Source organism: Manis pentadactyla, chromosome 5, assembly GCF_030020395.1.
Source record: "Manis pentadactyla isolate mManPen7 chromosome 5, mManPen7.hap1, whole genome shotgun sequence".
In the NCBI taxonomy this organism is placed as follows: Eukaryota; Metazoa; Chordata; class Mammalia; order Pholidota; family Manidae; genus Manis; species Manis pentadactyla.
This window is the reverse complement of record NC_080023.1, coordinates 34,100,019-34,117,038: the sequence shown is the minus strand read 5'-3', so window position 1 is coordinate 34,117,038 and position 17,020 is coordinate 34,100,019. Positions and strand designations below refer to the sequence as shown.

The following is a 17,020-nucleotide window of genomic DNA, read 5'->3' as shown; positions in this document are numbered from 1 at the left end:
TCCCTGTGGACCGTGGAACACTGGCCTTTCCTTAAGGCAGAAAGCCTGTCCTGTCGGGGGAAGGGCAGGACTCAGGCTGAGAAGGCCCAGCGGCCTCAGCCCCACGCTGGGCGGCCCCTTGGCCCCTGCCTAGGCTGTCCTCAGCCTGACAGCCCTGCGCCTTCCCAGAACCCAGTGTGAACAGCCCGGAGGGATGAGAGCACAGGCGCCAAGTAGTTGACTGCAGTTGTATTCCAGTTTGCCTCTCTGCAGACTCCTTGCCTCCAGTGATCATTACCAGGGGTTGGAGTTGGGAAAGAGGATGACAGGTGCTGCCCTCTGGTGGAAAGTGTGGGCAAGGGCACCCAGACCACCTCTGCTGCTTAGTGCCTGTGGGGAGGGTCCCATAAACCAGTGAGAAGTGTCAGGGCCAGCCTGAGGCAATAAATCTAGACCTGAGGGACTTTGAAGTACTCATGCCCTGCTTGGGGTATTTCCTTCTTGATGTGCTCCTGGCCTTGAGTCCTCTGGAACCTCTTTAGAATGGGACCAGGCCTCCCTGAAGTCTGGCAGCAGCCTGGTCTGGCTGTTGAGTACTTATGATTATAGGGGGGTGGTTGTAGGGCCTCTGGGGGGTCCCGAGGTATAGAGTGAGGTGTGCCGCCTCTCTCTCTCTCTCTCTCTCTCTCTGGCTCTTTTCTCTTTAGGAAACCAACACTGTTGCGGCCCCGAGGAGGCAGCATGGCAGGGTGACAAGAATTTGTGTGCATAAACTTGGATGGGCATGCCAGCTCCCACGTGCTAGCTGGTTACTTTGAGTTCATACACCACTGCCTACTTGGTGGCCACAACAAAACACCTCGGGCTGGGTGGCTTAAACAACAGGAATTTTTTTTTCCTCATAGTTCTGGAGGCAACATCAAGGTGAAGATTTGGTTTCAGGTCCAGCTTGGTTTCTCCCACAGCCTCTTTTCTTGGTTTGTGGTGGCCACCCTCTTGCTGTGCCCATGCTTGGCCTTTATCTGTGTGCACACACTCCTGCCCTCTATAAGGACGCTCGTCTTACTGGGTTGGGGCCCCACGCTTGGGGTCTCATTTAACCTTAATTACCTCTTCAAAGGCCCTGTCCCCAAATACAGTCACATTGGATACAAATGGGACACAATTCAGTCCTTAACAACCTCTCTGTGCCTCAGTTTCCTCATCAGCAAAATAGGAATAACGTTAACATCTATCTCATATGTTGGCATGTGACTTAAGTTTATTAAATATGTAAAAAAGTGTTTGGAGTTCTTTGCAAAGCTTTTGGCTACGAAGGGTTATGACAGAGATGTGTGTATATATCCGCCCCAGGTTCCTGGCACAGAGCTCCTAACACCCTTGTAATTTCCTAAACGACAAGAGCCCTTGGAGCATCTTTTGTCGTCGTGCTTGGTCTTGCCCCGTGCTCCCCGCGCAGCTCCCAAACGCCTTGGAATGGCTGGGTGACGGCAGTGTCCTTTGTTCTGATGAGATGGCGCTTGGTGGGGCCCCTGGGTGGAAGCTGCTCACCAGAAAGACCAAACCATTATTAGAAGGTTGGAACTTTCAGTCCTACCTCCCATTCTGCAGAAAGGGGAGAAGGGCTAGAAATGGAGTTAACGATGGATCATGTCTACAAGGTAAAGCCTCCGTAAAAATCCCCAGATTAGGGGATTCAGAGAGCTTCCGAGTTGGGAACGCGAGAGGTGCTGGGAGAGTGGTGTGCTGAGAGAGAGCATGGAGGCTCCGTGCTCCTTCCCACACACCCTGCCCTCTACCTGGTCCTGCCGTATATTCTTTTATAACGAACCAGCAATGTAGGAAGTAAGCTGGCTTCCGAGTTCTGTGAGCCACTCTGGCAAAGTGCTTGAACCAAGGGAGGGGTTGTGGGAAACTGTGATCCTATAGCCAGTTGGTCAGAAGCACAGGAGACAACCTGGACTTGGGGTTGGCGTCTGAAGTGGGGAGGGGGCAGGTCTGTGGGACTGAGCCCCATGGGATCTGGTGCTATCTCCAGGTCCATAGTGTCAGAATTGATATAAATTCTGGGACACATACAGGTGTTGCAGAGAATTGCTTGGTGTGGGGAACACCCCCTGCCCCAACACATTTGGTGACCAGAAGTGTCGAAGTGCTCTGTGTTAGTGAAGGAGAAGCACAGAGGAAGGTAGTTTATCCTACTTGATATGTAATACACACACACACACACACACACACACACACACACACACACACACACACACACACACAAACACATACGCACACATTCCTGATAAATGTATGCGTATGACACTCCCGTCTGTCACCTCAGTCTTCCCCCACCCCACCTCCCTCCTCACCACCACATGCACAAATGTTAGGATTAAGTGTGACTCCTTCAGTGCCCCAAGTCAGATTTTTCAGAATCTTTGACGAGACCTTAAACTTGCCCAGGGTTCCTTTAGGAATCTGTTTCCTCTCCTCAAAAATGGGGAGCATACCTCTTTCACTCAATTGTGAGAATTAAACTAAATTAAATTAGGTAACTAATAAAGTACCTCTAAGAACTCGGTGGAAATTCCCTCCCTCATTCTAATTTTGAAATCCTCTCACCTAAGTACTGAGACTATTTCTTCTAAGATAATAATAAATACTGAGAAATATGTTTAAGACATACTAGTGCCATGATTTCATTGCCTCACAAGAACATCTGTCTTGTGTCCTAAAAGCAAGACATGCTGGTGTCATGATTTCAGTGCTGTGCAAACATGTGTCTTAAATTAAAACCCCAAATTCAGTGCTGTGGGCCCCCACCCCCCACTGCCCAGGGTGGACTCAGAATCCACCCGCTCCAGCCACTTGAGGGGACAGGTAGGGGCCCAGGCTGTTGCTCTGCCCAGATAAGCTGTCCCATCCTTACTCAGAGGTCTCTCAGTGAGAAGCACAGGGAGCTTTTGTTCTTCCCAAATGAGAGTGGGAAGCAAAGTCTCCCCCAGAGCAGTTTATATTTAAAGTACATACAGAGTCACACCTCGGTCCACTCACATGAATTCCCTTCAGCATGTCATTGGATCAAACCTTGCTTATAAATCCAGAAAGGATTACTCTTGTTGGCACTGGGCCTTGGGGAGCCAGTAGAGGGACCAGTTAACAGTGGACACGACAGGCCGGAGCTAACTTGGGGATGGCGTAGAGGTGCAGAAATAAAGATGCCTTTCTCTCTCGGAAAGAGTCCTTACATCTTCAATTCAGGATTTAAAATCACTGAAACCTTAAATCTCAGAAACCTGCACGGCTCCCCATTGCATATGAGGGAAGCTCAAGTACTGCTTCTGAACTGCACTGCATCTTTCCCCTACTTATGTTAAATAACTTAGCTTCGATTCCCTATAATTACACACCGTCCAATTCCTTTCCCAAATATAGGGAATGCCGATGGCATTTCCTGCCTCCCGACTTTGCATGTTTCCAGAACATTAACTAGGGACTGGGCTTCCTGTTGCTACAGATCTGTAACTCCAGCTGGGAACCACACTCCAAGAACCAGCCAGGAGATGGATATCATAGCCAATGCATCACTTACAGATCCACCCTTAGAGCCTGGGACATCAGGCCCTACAAGGCTGTTAGCTATTATTATGACTGTCTTCTTGGAAGCCTCTGGCGAATGTCAGCATAGGGTGTCCTTTTCCAGGAGGGTTGTCTGTTTCTGAAAAATAGGAAAGGGAGGAAAATTAAGTAAATGGGGCCCCAAAGGCCCAGGCATCTTGTTTTCTGCCCCAATGCTCACCACATTGCCACTCTCAGAGCAGGGAAAGCTGAGGTGCTCATTGGGGTCAGCGTGGAAACGCTGCTGGATCCTCCGTGGCTGCTGAGGTCATGCTGAATAATTAACCAGGCTGATTCCATGTTTCAGCCAGATGGAGAACTGGGTCAGGCGCCACTCTGGACTCCCCAGACACGGCTCCAGAGGAGCCCACTGAGATGCTGGATTTGGAAAGCATTTCAGAGTTTCAAAGAAAAGCAAGGGCAAATAAAGCCAATTTTATTTCAAGCCGTGTCCATAATGGCAGTGATCTGCATGCTTACATGTAATGACCACAAACACTGATTTACTGGAGACTTCCCTATGACAGAGACAACATCCCAGGAAGACGTTTTGAACCTTGAAAACCCTGCACGTTTTTTGAACACTTTGTGAAAGTTGTTTAATGTCACAGCCCTTTGCTTTATTTCTCAGAGAAATCTGGACAATCTAAAGACTGGCCACTGGGCAGAAATCAGGTCCATGCTGGCTCTCTTGCTTACAGACAGAGGGCTGTTAACTCAGGGAATCCATCACAGAACATAGGACATCACATGTAATGAATGTACACTAAATGGCTACCATTTGAGGTTATTCTGGCCACCAATATGAAATAAAAAAGGATAACTCATTGCTCATATTTAGGCTATATGATTATTCAAAGGTCCCTCATGGTCACACATAGGAAAACTGTGTTTTTTCCCCACCTGACCCCAAAAAATACAGATATAAAGAGTCTCTGTAGAACAGCTCCACAGAACTCAGACAGCAGCTGGCATCACCAACTCTTAGGATCGAGGTGAGTCAGGCTTGAATCCCCGTGTCACAGCCTGCAGAAGTCCGTGTGGCCACCCTGAAGCTCTGCCTGGCTCCCTGGGGCTTGTATTTCTCTTGAGTTGATTTCTTGTTTTGCACTGCAAGGTCTTGGCTGTTGCTTTTTCTCTGCCAGTCCCCTCCGTGGTCAAGGGTATGTCCTTCTCTTTAATTCTCCCTGATAATGTCAGTCATCTCTTTACAACAGGCTTTTGCTGGAGCATCAAGACTGATATCAGGGGCTTACATTGCATCAAAAACAGTTACAGGTTTTAAAAACTGGTTATTGGACTTCCTCATCTTTACAAGTCCTTCAGGAATGCCTGCCCGCTCAGAGCTAGTCCCTCCCTGGAGGTTATACAGCCTTTCTTGCTCTTCCTATTTCCCTATCATACCCATGTTTTCTTTTCTCCCTTAATTGCTGATCATTTCTTATGTAGAGCCATTTAATCATTTTCATCATCCACTTCTCAGAAAAGACCTCTCATGCCAACTGGTAAGCTTTTCTACCCCCAAAACCTGTATCTTAATTGATGTTTTGAAGAGTGAGTACTTTGGGATCTCCCTCTTTGGAATTCTTTCAAAATAACTTCATATTCTCAGTCTTTGGAAAGCTGGTGAAATCTTTAGACCCTCTTTCCGTAATATGCAGATACACTCCTAATTTGGGGTGTATTTCCTCTTGGGTAAACCCCTGAGGCAGTCCGATGAGCTGGATGGAGCCAGGCCTTCCAAGAGGAGCAAGCTCCCCACCCCTCACCAAGCCCTGTGTCTCTCCCCACCCCCAGCCTCCCAAGGTACATCTCAGTGATGCTTGAGTTTAGTTGAAAAAACAAAACAGGATTGACTGGCCCGGTGTTGGTGATTTCCTGGTCCTGATGCATTTGAGGGATCAGAAACCTTGGGAAAATAGTGGCCACCTCTTTTTCATCATCCCCTTTGGGCCAGGCCTTGTAAAGGTCCTAACATAAGCCATCCGGTTGAATCATGCCAATACCCTGAGGAGGTTCATACTATTATCCTCACTGCAGCATGCGAGGAAATTGAAGCTCACCAAGATTAAGTAACCTGGCTCAGATCACACCACTAATAAGTGGTCACCTTAGGATTTGATCCCAGGGCAGTGACTTGAAATCATTGGCCCTAAACCACTATGTCCGCGGCCCTTCCCCTACATACCGTTGCACGGTACTCATCTCGGCTCATGTCAGTGGAGCTGTGTGACCTTTGGTGTCACAGCCAAGTGAATACGCCCTTGTGGTTTTTTGAGATACTACTCAGAACACAGTGTTTGGTCTGTTCGGCTCATTGATGTGTCTTCAGCTTCCTACAAGGCTCAGTTCAACATCACATCCTTCAGGGAACTGTCCATAACTTCTTCTAAGTTAAAAAACCCCTCCTTCCAAGAACAACCAACACACATGGGTGCCTCTGTGTCCCCTTTACTTCACATGGCCGTGTCGTAGGTTCCTGCTTCGTGTCTACTCCATTACAGCCTTCTCGAGTGGAGCTGTGTCTGATTCATTTCTCTCTGTCTCCAGGAGCTAAGAGGCTCTCATTAATGTTTATTGACTTGAATACACAGTTGTTACTGTGCTGCAAGTTAATTAGGCCTACATGGTAAGTAATTCCTATAAATGAGTGTTAACTAGAATTACATTTATAGTGTTAGACCAAGTTATAGCCTTTCTCTGTGAGCTTTTGGAGTTTTTTAATATCTGAAATTTAGTGTAGCTGTCAATTCTGGTATCATTTGCTTTTTGGTCACTGTCCCTCAATAACTATGGGGCACTGCCTGTGTCCGGACATTCCAAGTGCTGTGCTGTGGACATTCGCTCTCTGATGTGCCGTCTGCTTTGGTGCTGTGCATGGAGGCTGACTTGCCTGACAGGCAAGGCTCGGACCTGCTTTCCAAAAGCTCCAGTTCCCTCATCTCTCCCCTGGCCCATTCCCTCCCACTGTACGGTCCAGAGACAGGCGCAAACACGCTCTCACCTTGCTTGTCCTTGTTAAGGCTCAAGGGAAGGAAAGCTGGAAGGCCTCTGGGAGAAGAGGGAACGAGCGAGTGCCCTGGAGCCAGAGAGAAGAAGTGAGCATTTACTGAGGGCTACCACTTTCCTGCCTCACTTGCCTTGGAGCTCCTGGAAGCTCTATGAGCCCTGTATTATTAGCGTGTTTCACCTGAGTGAACACATTAGTGGATGCTAAGGGCCTGCTGGTGGGAATATAGGAATTCAAACCTAGGACCATCTGGCCATAGAGACTGAGGCTTATTTTTTTTTTTTGCACTGCGTTCTCTCTCTCTGCACATGTTTTAGGAAGAGGTTCTCCCTAGGCATAGGTTCTGTTAATATAGAACTCTGAGAAAGTGAAGTTGAAATAGGATTTGTGTTTCCAACCAAGGTATGACAACTTGGTTCTGGTGTGCGAGAAGAGAGACCACGTGGAAGAGAAGGAAAAGGAAGCCTCAGGCTAAGAGCTGGATCCTCCCGATTCAGCTGTGCCCCTGTTGTCCTGGCTGCCTATGATAACTAACCACAGTAAACTCCGCCCAGTTAATCCTCACTTGATAAGTCACTTACTGTGAGGCAGGTGATTTAGTACCCCCATTTTAAAGATGAGGAAACTGCGGCCCAGAAAGTTTAACTAACTTGCCCAAGATCACAAACCGTTGCAGTCCTGGAATTTTGACCGAGATTTTACTTTCAGAACCAGTCTTAGGAACAGCAAGACTTTGGGGAAGGAAGGGGACTATCTGTGTACAGCAGTGGTTCTCAAAACGTGGTCCCCAGACTTGCAACTTCAACATCACCTGGGGAATTACTAGAAGTACAGGTTCTTTGGCCCTGCCCAGACCTGCTGGAGCAGAAACTGGGGGGTGGGGCCTAGTGTTGTGTGTGTCAGCGAAGCCCTCTGGGTGGTGTGTTCACATGGGCCATGATCTACATCTCCTCCATATGCTGGCTTTGGCTGAAATCTGTTAAACTAGAGAAACCTTTAAAATCCACACATAGAAAAGAATTAAAATGTATTGATAACATCATAAAGGTATCAAGTTCTAAGTACATGCCAGGCACTGTGCTGAACACTTTGCCTGCATCATCTCATTTAGTCCCCACAACAGTACTAAAAAGTACAAGTACTATTATTATTCCCATTTTACAGGTGAAAAAAACTGAGACTTAGGGACTTGAAGTGACATCCCTAAGGACACCAGCTGGTAGGTAGCAGTGTTGTGACTTGAATTCAGATCCATTGGATGACACAGTCCATACGCCGAAGCATTACTCATTTTTGCCCTTTTGGTAAAAAAAAATGTTGAAGAATGAATATCAGTTAAAGTGCAAATGTTGGGGTAATTTTTTTTCAAAATTTGAAAATATGTTAAGAGTCTGGTTGATTAAATATTTGACTAAATTTTCGATTGAATATTTTGAGTTTCTCCTATACTCTGAAACGAGTGTTTATTCCCTGAGCTCATTACAGTAAGCATCAGTATTTCCCAAGTGTAAGCGATAGTGACTATAAACATCCTGGCCACACGGGGGCAGCACCAAACAGCGCAGCTGCCTGGTTCTGTGCAGGAAGTCCAGGGAGCTTGGTTATTCCCCATAACACCCATTTCCTCTAACTTTGTCTCAATGGACTGGTGGTGAAGCTTTTCAGATCAGAAACTAGATTTCAACAACGGCAAGACTGCACAAGAAAAATTACTTAAAATTAATTCATCATAATAATATAGTTAGGGCTCTTGTTTTTTTTATCAGCATGAAGAAACAATGTAATGTACTGTGGTGGAGTTCAGCATTCACATTTCTTGGCAAAAAAACATTAATTTCTAGTGAGGTTGTTTAGGTTGAAATCCATTTGTTCTTGGATTCAGGGGACAAAAAGCAGCCAGGTTTTTTTTTTTTTTTGCCTTCTTATTGTTCATAAATTATTTTTAGTATCACAGGCTGACAATTTTGTAGTAGGCAATTAGAGAAAGTGGGAAAATGTGTTCCTGACCTAGTTTTAAGAGCATATGATCATCCTACAGTAATATTGGTGTCTTAGGTTCACCTCTGCCCAGGATCACATCACCACGGTGCTCTACTGATAGCAGCTAATGTTGATCCTGAACCCCATTTCCACTTGGGCATATCTCAGTATCCCATCCAAGCCTCATTTTCCATATCAATGACTGAATTCACTGGAATTTTGACTTGAGTGAACATAATTTATTACCCAAACCAGGGTACTTCTGAGAGTAAAAGGAGCCACTCTTAATAATTTTGCCAGCACAATAAACATAAACCATTACTATCCAGAGGGCAATGAGAACATGTGGTCATTCTAATCACATGTCTTTGCCTTTCATTTCAATCACTCCAATCAGGATTTATGTGGCACTGCATTCATTTGCTCCTTCATTCAACAAATGTTCATTGAGTGCTTCCTGTATGCTAGGTTCTCTACTGTATTATATTGTATTCTCCTCCTTAGAACCCACTGGGGTAACTATTATTGTTATTCCCGTTTTCACAAATGAAAAAAAAAAAGGGACTTTGTAAATTACTTAGCCTGGATCACAGTACCAGTAAATCAGAGGTAATATTTTAATCCAGGCTGTCCCTACCTTTGGGCCATATACTCTCGAACCTTACTGATGTTGCTGACTATTCTGAGCCCCCTTTGTGGCCCTTGCCCCCTCTGACACTGCTCCTCCATAAAATCTCAAGTTTTTAGCAGATAGGTTAAGAATGGGAGCCCAGAAGGCAGAATGTCTGGATTTGAATCCTAGGTCCACCACTTACTAGCCTTGTGCTTCACTCACTCTCCTCATCTATAAAATAGGCATAGTAACTTACTATCTACTTCTAAGGGATGTTGGGGGGGTGGGAGATTAAATGAATTAACCCCTCTTAACCTTAAAAATAGAACAATTATTTTGCCAGAAAAACAGTTTATTCAGGAATAGTAGAGAATTGCAATCCAGGACATGCAAGCTCTGGCAAAACCATAGGCATGTGTAGCTCTGGGCAGAGGGGATTCCCAGCTCCAGGCAAGTTCACAGTGGATTCAGTGAGAACGAATAATGACAACGGAATGTTGGGGGTAAAAAGGGTTCATAACAAGCTTTATTCTCATGGCCACCACCAGCTGTCTATATGGGGCAAGCCTGGCTCCATCTCTGCTCCCGACCCCAGACTCTGCTCAGGTGCTGCCTCCATTCCAGACTCCCCAGTCTCTGCTCTCTTCTCTAGGCTCTGCTCTCCCGCTCCCCTCTGCCCCAGCACCCTGTGGAACTCTTTTTAAAGCAATAACAGATGTAAATAGCTTATTGCCAACGGGTATGCAAGTACGTGCCTGTGCAGTAATCTAAGTATTACCTCATCCCACTATGCAATGGGCGAGATTAGGATCAGGTGGGAATCCTGGCCATGGAATTTCCATCTTTGCTACAGCGTGTCTGGAGAACAAAAGGAGGAACGCTCTTTTTATAGAGGAAAAGGGCCTTGTTGGAAAAGCTGTTGCTAAGCAAAAGGTCCACTGGAGTAAACTTGGAGTTTTCATGTATCATGGCTTCTTATTGGCTGAGTTGTGACTGCCTCTTATTGGCCCGGCTGTTACAAGAAGAGCAGACACCTTCCTTCTCCTGCTGGATGGTTACGTAGCCAGAACAGTATGGACTTTCAAGTCCGTCTTTCCTGGTGGGTTCTGAGATGTACGTGGAGTGGAACACAATGGAGTTTCCCCTGCAGGCCCCCCAACGCCATGTCAGTGAGGTTTCCCTTTACTTGTTTTCACATACCTTGACATTTGAACAATGGTTGGTTGTGTCAGATGATACAACTATGCTGTGCTTATTTTCTGCTAATAAAGTAGGTTGGGATAATATAAATGTTCTCCAAATCAGGAGTTTCAGTTTACTTTTTGAGGTAGAAGGAGAGAGCTAAAGGTGTGCAATATTGTGATTTATAAGAAAATACATATTTGGTCATTCAAGTACATTTCTCATAATTATCTGATCTTCATTCACAGTTCTTGGCTCACAGCTCCCAAAACCCTTGAAATATCCAAAGTGTTGAGGATAATCATGGTGTCTTTTGTTATGTTAATGAAGTGACCTTTGGAAAAGCACCTAAGGTTAGGGGCTGGCCACCAGAGGAGCCAATCAGGCCTTCAGAGGGTTGGGAACTTTCAGTCCCAGTCCCTGACCTCCAGGAAGAGAGTCTAGGGGTTGAATCAGCTGCCAGTGGCCAATGATTTCATCAGTTGTTGCTATATAGTGAAGCCCCCATGAAAACCTGAAAGTACAGGGTTCAGAGAGCTTCCGGGTTGGTGAACCCATGGGGAGATGGGGGGGTGGTGTGCGCCTCAAGAAGGCATGGACAGTACACCCCCTTACCCATATCTTGCCCTTCCATCTGGCTGTTCCTGAGTAACATCCTTTTCTAATAACCTGGTCGTCTAGTAAGTAAAATGTTTCTGAGTTCTGTGAGCTGCTGTAAAAAATTAATAGATCTAAGGAGGGGGTCATCGGAAACCCCAGCCTATAGTTGGAAAGATAGGTGACAGCCTGGGCTTGTAACTAAACATCTGAAGTGAGGGTGACAGTCTTCTTGTAACGCTGAGCCCTTAACCAATGGAATCTGAAGCTATCTCCCGATACCATACTGGTGTCTGAGAATTGCTTGTTGGTGTAGGGGAAAACCTCCACACATGGGTGAATATGGAAAAGCTGTCTTTTCATCATAAGGTGGTATATAACAAGGTTAGCAAGCCACAGATAGATTGTGGCATTGTGATTTTACTGATTAGGGACTATGTTAGGGACCAATGAGAGACAGTGCTCCTTAGAGGAAGCAAAATGCGGGTACTTAGGAGCCATAGACCCGTGAAATTGTGGGGCTGAATAAAACTGGGAAGACACACTGTGGTGTGCACCTGGGGCACATCTGACTGTCACCTGGAGAATCACGGTTTGGTCTCAGGGCTACAGAAGCAGAGCTGCAGCAGGCAGGCCAGCTGCTGACCAGAGGTTGGCCCTCGGTTGCTCAGCAGCCAGCCATAGTAGCTGTGGGCATCCTCTTCTCTGAGCAGCTTCACTGCAGCCGATTCACAGGTGCAGGTGAAGTGTGATGGGCATCTCCCAGACTTGTGCCCAGGCACAGGGTCCTGAGTGGCTTTTGCAGTCATCACAGGGACAGCTTCCTCTTTTTGGCATATTTGTGAAAAGCATCACAGGCATGGTCCACGTGCAGCAGGTGGTTAATGCAGAACCTTGGGCCTTTCCCTGGAGCTTCCCCACTAGGATGTGAGGATCCACATGCTGTTTGCTTTAATAGATTGTCTTTGGCATTTTGGTGTTTTCACCCCCTGAGAAAGTGTGACTAGCAACTCATGAAAGAGGCACCTTGTCTGGGCCCAGGGGCTGAAATGGGGAACATTGAACTGGACTGAGTGTGGTCACTGTGACACAGTTTGCTGCATTTCTGCATTTTATTATGAAGTTCCCTTTGGAAACTTCGCAAGATGCTCTTCAAGAGCCGGCCTGTTGCCCCCAGCAGAAGTGTGGCACCTTGCCTGCCCCTCTTCTCCTGGGAAGGTGGTCTCTTCAACTGACATACCACTTGGGAAGGACCCCAGGCTGCACAGAGGGATCATGGACTCAGACTGCAGGGTGGGATGAGGGACCCCACTTCAGGCCACCTGCAACCCTAGCAATTAAGAGCAAGGCAGATACTCCAGCCAAATCACCCTCACATGTTACATGAATTTCTTTGTGTATCTTTGGATTTTTTACTTGTTGCAATATGCATATAATATTTTTATACTTAAAAATTGAGTACTGAACAAGGAGCATGAGCTCAAATAAGATGTCCCTAAGTGATAAAAGGGTAAATGGATTTTTTTCTTTAAGGTATCTCACAATTCATCCATTCTGCAGGCTTTTCAGGATTTGGTCCTAATAAATGCTTATAGGATCTGAGACTTAAATTCATGAAAACACATTTTCCCCATTTTCCTTTATTTCTGGGTATTAGAGAATGTATTTTGCTTCATAACAATGAGAAACAAGTGCCTGATATATATTTAATTTCTCATCCTATTGTCTTTTTCCAGGTATTTAACAAACAACAGATCTCATGGGGGTTACATTTCTTATTATGGAAAAAAAACACTACCTTATAATAGATAAAAGAACTTAGAAGTTTTTATACCTATTAGCCCTATACTTCTACTTCTAGGAACCAATTCTTAGAAAAAACTTTGAACACACACACACACAGAATGTTAGGCAAGAAGATATTTATCACTACATGTTTTTAAGAGCAAAAATAGTCACAATTTAATTATTTAGTCCTAGATTCCTTGGCTACATTAGATGATTGAATATTATGTAATAATTAAAAATGCATACCTTGTAGAGGATCTTAGGGTAAATTGATAGAGGTTGATTTGTGACTAATGAGTAATTTCATGTTCTCTGACTTTGTCCTCCAGTGTTTTGCTGTGCGTTCTCTGGGCTGGGTAGAAATGGCAGAGGAGGACCTTGCGCCCGGTAAAAGTAGTGTTGCTGTCAACAACTGCATCAGGCAGCTTTCTTACTGCAAAAATGACATTCGAGATACAGTCGGCATTTGGGGAGAGGTGAGTACCACGTGGGAATGACAGACTTGTTTACATTCTGCTGTGCTTCGTGAGACTCCAGAGTTCTGTGAGATGTGATACTGAGGGCCACTGAAGGTATTTTTGGGGTGCATTTCCTGTAAAGGCAGATAGTGGAGATATGGTATACCCAGTGAATTAATTATCTGTTAGCACTGCCAGATCTTAGTGATGATGAGGCCCCTGGGAGAGAACATTTCTCTAGGTCTAAATGACAGAGTTCAGCTTGGTATCCCTGGATCCCCAGAGATACATGGTTGGGCTTTAGAGTCCAGACACTCCTAAACTTGCATGCAGAATTGGGTATGCCATTACATAACAGCAGTTTTCCAGGAAGAAGACCCAGGCCCACTCAAAGTGTATCCTCAAGGGGGAAGGTGACCCCCACACATACACACCAAAATGTTGATGCCTTCCTCTAAAAGTTGACAAATTGCTCTTTTATAATGTCCTCTTTATGGACAATCTGAAAATGAACATTATATGTGAGCTTTGGAATTGGTACTTTTATATTCTTTCTCACTTTGAACATGGTAATTCTGATTTGAAATGTTAGTTAATTCCAGAAAGAAAAATAATAAGAATATGAAATTTGTATAAAAGTCATATTGAACAGGAAAGCACATTCCTACTGTGTTCTGAGGCCTCTGAACAAGTGTAGTGGGCGCACCCTGGGGCCATGCTTGCTACATGAATCTACTGCACTCAAACCGTCCCCTTTTAGCAGAGCACTGGTAGTGAAAGTTTGCTTTCTGATTGGGCTGTTCGGACCTCAGGCACTTTTATCCTAGCAACTCTATCATAAAGGGGGGTAGGTTCCGAGGCTTCCCATGGAGGAGTCTGTCTACCTTAGAAGGGGGCCAAACTGCACTGCCAACCTGACTTTTAGATCCCAGGTATGGCAGGAGAGGAGACAAAATTTTCTTGCATCCAGGAAAAGGACTTTTTTTAGGTATTTCTCTTAACCAACCTTTACTTTACCAGCATTACTATCCATCTCCTACCCAAATACCTGGGACTGTCTTTCCCATTAGATTTTCCACCTGTCTTCTCGCTCCTTCAGTCAAAATGCTATTACACTGAAGGAACAAATCTCACCTAGGATGTAAAAGGAAGGGCAGCATTAATTTATACTAATGTGTGAATGACTGATGAACACCACCACAGGGGTTTAATCATTTTAGAAGAGTTTAGTAAGATTCTTCAAGGAATCTCCGATTGGCTCCAGTAGGAGAGAGTGCTGTGAATAGGGTTATAGGGGGCAGCCAGGCCTGAAAATCTACCCTGCCTCCCCACCTAGTTAACTCTGATAGGCCATTCCTGTTTTTCTCAGTTCTTTCTCCTACTTCTGAAACAATAAATTCTTCAGGCGTGTTTCTAGTTCATAGTATATAAAGTACTGCTTAATGCTTGGGGTCATGAGCAGTGACTTTGTGCCATGCCCCGCCATGTACAGCACAAGTCCTTGTTGAACAGTAGGCTGAAAATAAAGTCCTGCCTGTCAGAGGAGTGTCTTATCTTTGGTGACAGCTGCATAAGCATTGGCTCTTTGGGAAGAAAAACCAGTTAGCCAGACATGACAAGTGGCCAACCAGGAGCTACTATATGTTGATGAGAAAACTGAAAAGATGGGTATGAGCAACACGACTATGCTGAACAGGCTCAGCAGAAGCCAGGGTGCATTTTCATTCAGGGACACCCCACACTCAGCCATCCAATCTCATTTTAGATTACCTGCTGGCAGTTGTCATTGGTTCTGTCCAATAATGCAAAGATTGTTAGGAGAATTAACCAATGAAGACAAACTCTGTTACCTTTGGGAGGACCAGTTGTTGTTTCTAAGCTGAATCAGCCCAAAGGAAATAAGTCACCCAGCTCAGTGGGACTTCACCTCACTGTCGGTCACATCCCACAAAGCATGTTTAACATTATCAAGCGATGATATCCGCCAAACAAAGCCTTTCAGAATCTCTTAGTACCTGCGAGGTGTTGGCCTTGAGGCAGCTGCAGAGAAGGGAAGTGGGGGTCACTCACTGGAGGGTCTAGCTGAAGATCTCTCATAGGCTCCAGTCAGTGCTTAATTCCTGGAGGGGAAGGGACAGAGAGAGAGAAGAAGGCACCAGAAATCCCCAGTCAGCCATCAGTTATCCCAAGGCACATCACCGGGCCAGCCGCTGCAGTACCTGGGACCTGCTCAGCTGTCTGGTTCCCAGTTCTCGGGACCTCTGAGATCATACAGCTCCGAAGTGCCACTGAGTGGCAGCCCTCAGCTCAAGCCTGGAGGAACGGAGCCCAGCCTTTAGCGGAAGGATAGGGTGGGAGACTATAGCCCACCATTCTACCTTGGCTTCTCTTCTTGTCTCTGCTGACCATTGCTTAGCTACTGATCAGTTTCCCAGCCTCCATTAGGTACTAGAAGATTGAATCTCCTCAGGACCTCAATCATGATCAATCTACAAACTGGTTAATTAAGATTTGGCTCTTTACCCAGGGTCTGGAGACAGCTGTGACCTTGAAGTGTCCACAGAGGCTTTACCCTGCAGCCAGTTGAATGAGCTGCAATTTTCCACCGAAGCCATTTGGGGGTGCCATAGAGCTGAGACAGCTTGTTGCCCTTAGGCTCTGTGGGGTCTGTGCAGCCAGCAGTCTGCCCAGGTCGTGTTCTGCTAGTACTCATCTGGAAATGGCTTCTCCACCCTTTTGGAAGATCACAGATTATCCTGGATCTCAGCTGTAGAGTTGCAGCAGATCGAACGGCAGAGGCACTGAAAAGCCCAAGTCTGCCACTGAAACAGCAGAGCTTGTGTTCATACTGAGAACCGTTGATGGGAACCTAAAATATCACCTCAAAACAGAGCAAAGAGAATTTCTCTCTCCCACTTTGAAAACCTACCAAGAAGGTTCACTGTTCAGCCTAACTAGACCTTCCTAGCTTTAGTGCCACAGCATCCGGGCTGACCATGACCTTCAGGAGACAGTCTTTAGTCTTTTGGTACAGCACAATAATTTCTTTGAATTATGCCTGAGAAATTGCAAGGGGAATAAGCATTCCTGTCCTCAAAGAGCCAGTGTTGTGGGGGCACAGGAGACCAAAACCTAAACACCTGAAGTGTAATGCCAGAGATGAGAAACGTGGCCTTCCCTATATGGGTATTACAGCAGCGTCCATGTAGCTAATAGCATCTCAGCTTCCGGGTTGGACCTTGAGCAAGTTCCTTAATCTTTAGCCTCAGTGTCCCATTTTGCTAATCGGAGATAATAACAAACCAAGCTTTCAGGGAAATTGGGGGGTTCATGAGCCAATGTACCTTAAGCATGTGGCATAATGTCTGAGATGTGTTGAAGTCATATAAATGTTAGCTATTTCAGTACCAAGAATTGTCACAAAGATGAACCTACTATTGGCCAGCCAATTCACAAAGATACGAGATGGTGTCCAAGGTGAGAAGAGACAGACATGGTTGTAGGCCTGGGAATTCCTGCGAGGCTTGCCTGATGCAGGGTCTGACGAGAGGGGAGGGATGGGGAGAGAGGGATCATGACAGAATTCAAAACACGGAGTTAGTAAAAGACCAGGTTCTCCAGGGAGCCCACAAGTAGCCTTTTTCCTTCAAGTCAATATTCGTAAGTGTAAATAATTAAAATAAGAGCTGTCTAGAATGCAGGCTAGGGACTCACTTCAGAGGACTTGGAGAAAGAGAGAAATTGGGTATGTGAGGGAAACATAAGAAATTTATGGATATTTTAGTCAGGAGAGGATATTTCTTA

The 17,020-nt window shown here is 45.6% G+C and overlaps 1 protein-coding gene across 7 annotated transcripts in view; it reads left to right on the top strand.

Moving 5' to 3' along the window:
* APBB2 (amyloid beta precursor protein binding family B member 2) overlaps positions 1 to 17,020 on the top strand; it is a 395,114-nt gene that overhangs the window by 296,815 nt on the left and 81,279 nt on the right. For all 7 annotated transcript variants that reach the window (XM_057502175.1, XM_057502176.1, XM_036908553.2 and 4 more), the window contains one exon: positions 13,088 to 13,234. In XM_057502175.1, the coding sequence (XP_057358158.1) occupies positions 13,088 to 13,234 (147 nt within the window). The remainder of the gene's footprint in view (positions 1 to 13,087; positions 13,235 to 17,020) is intronic.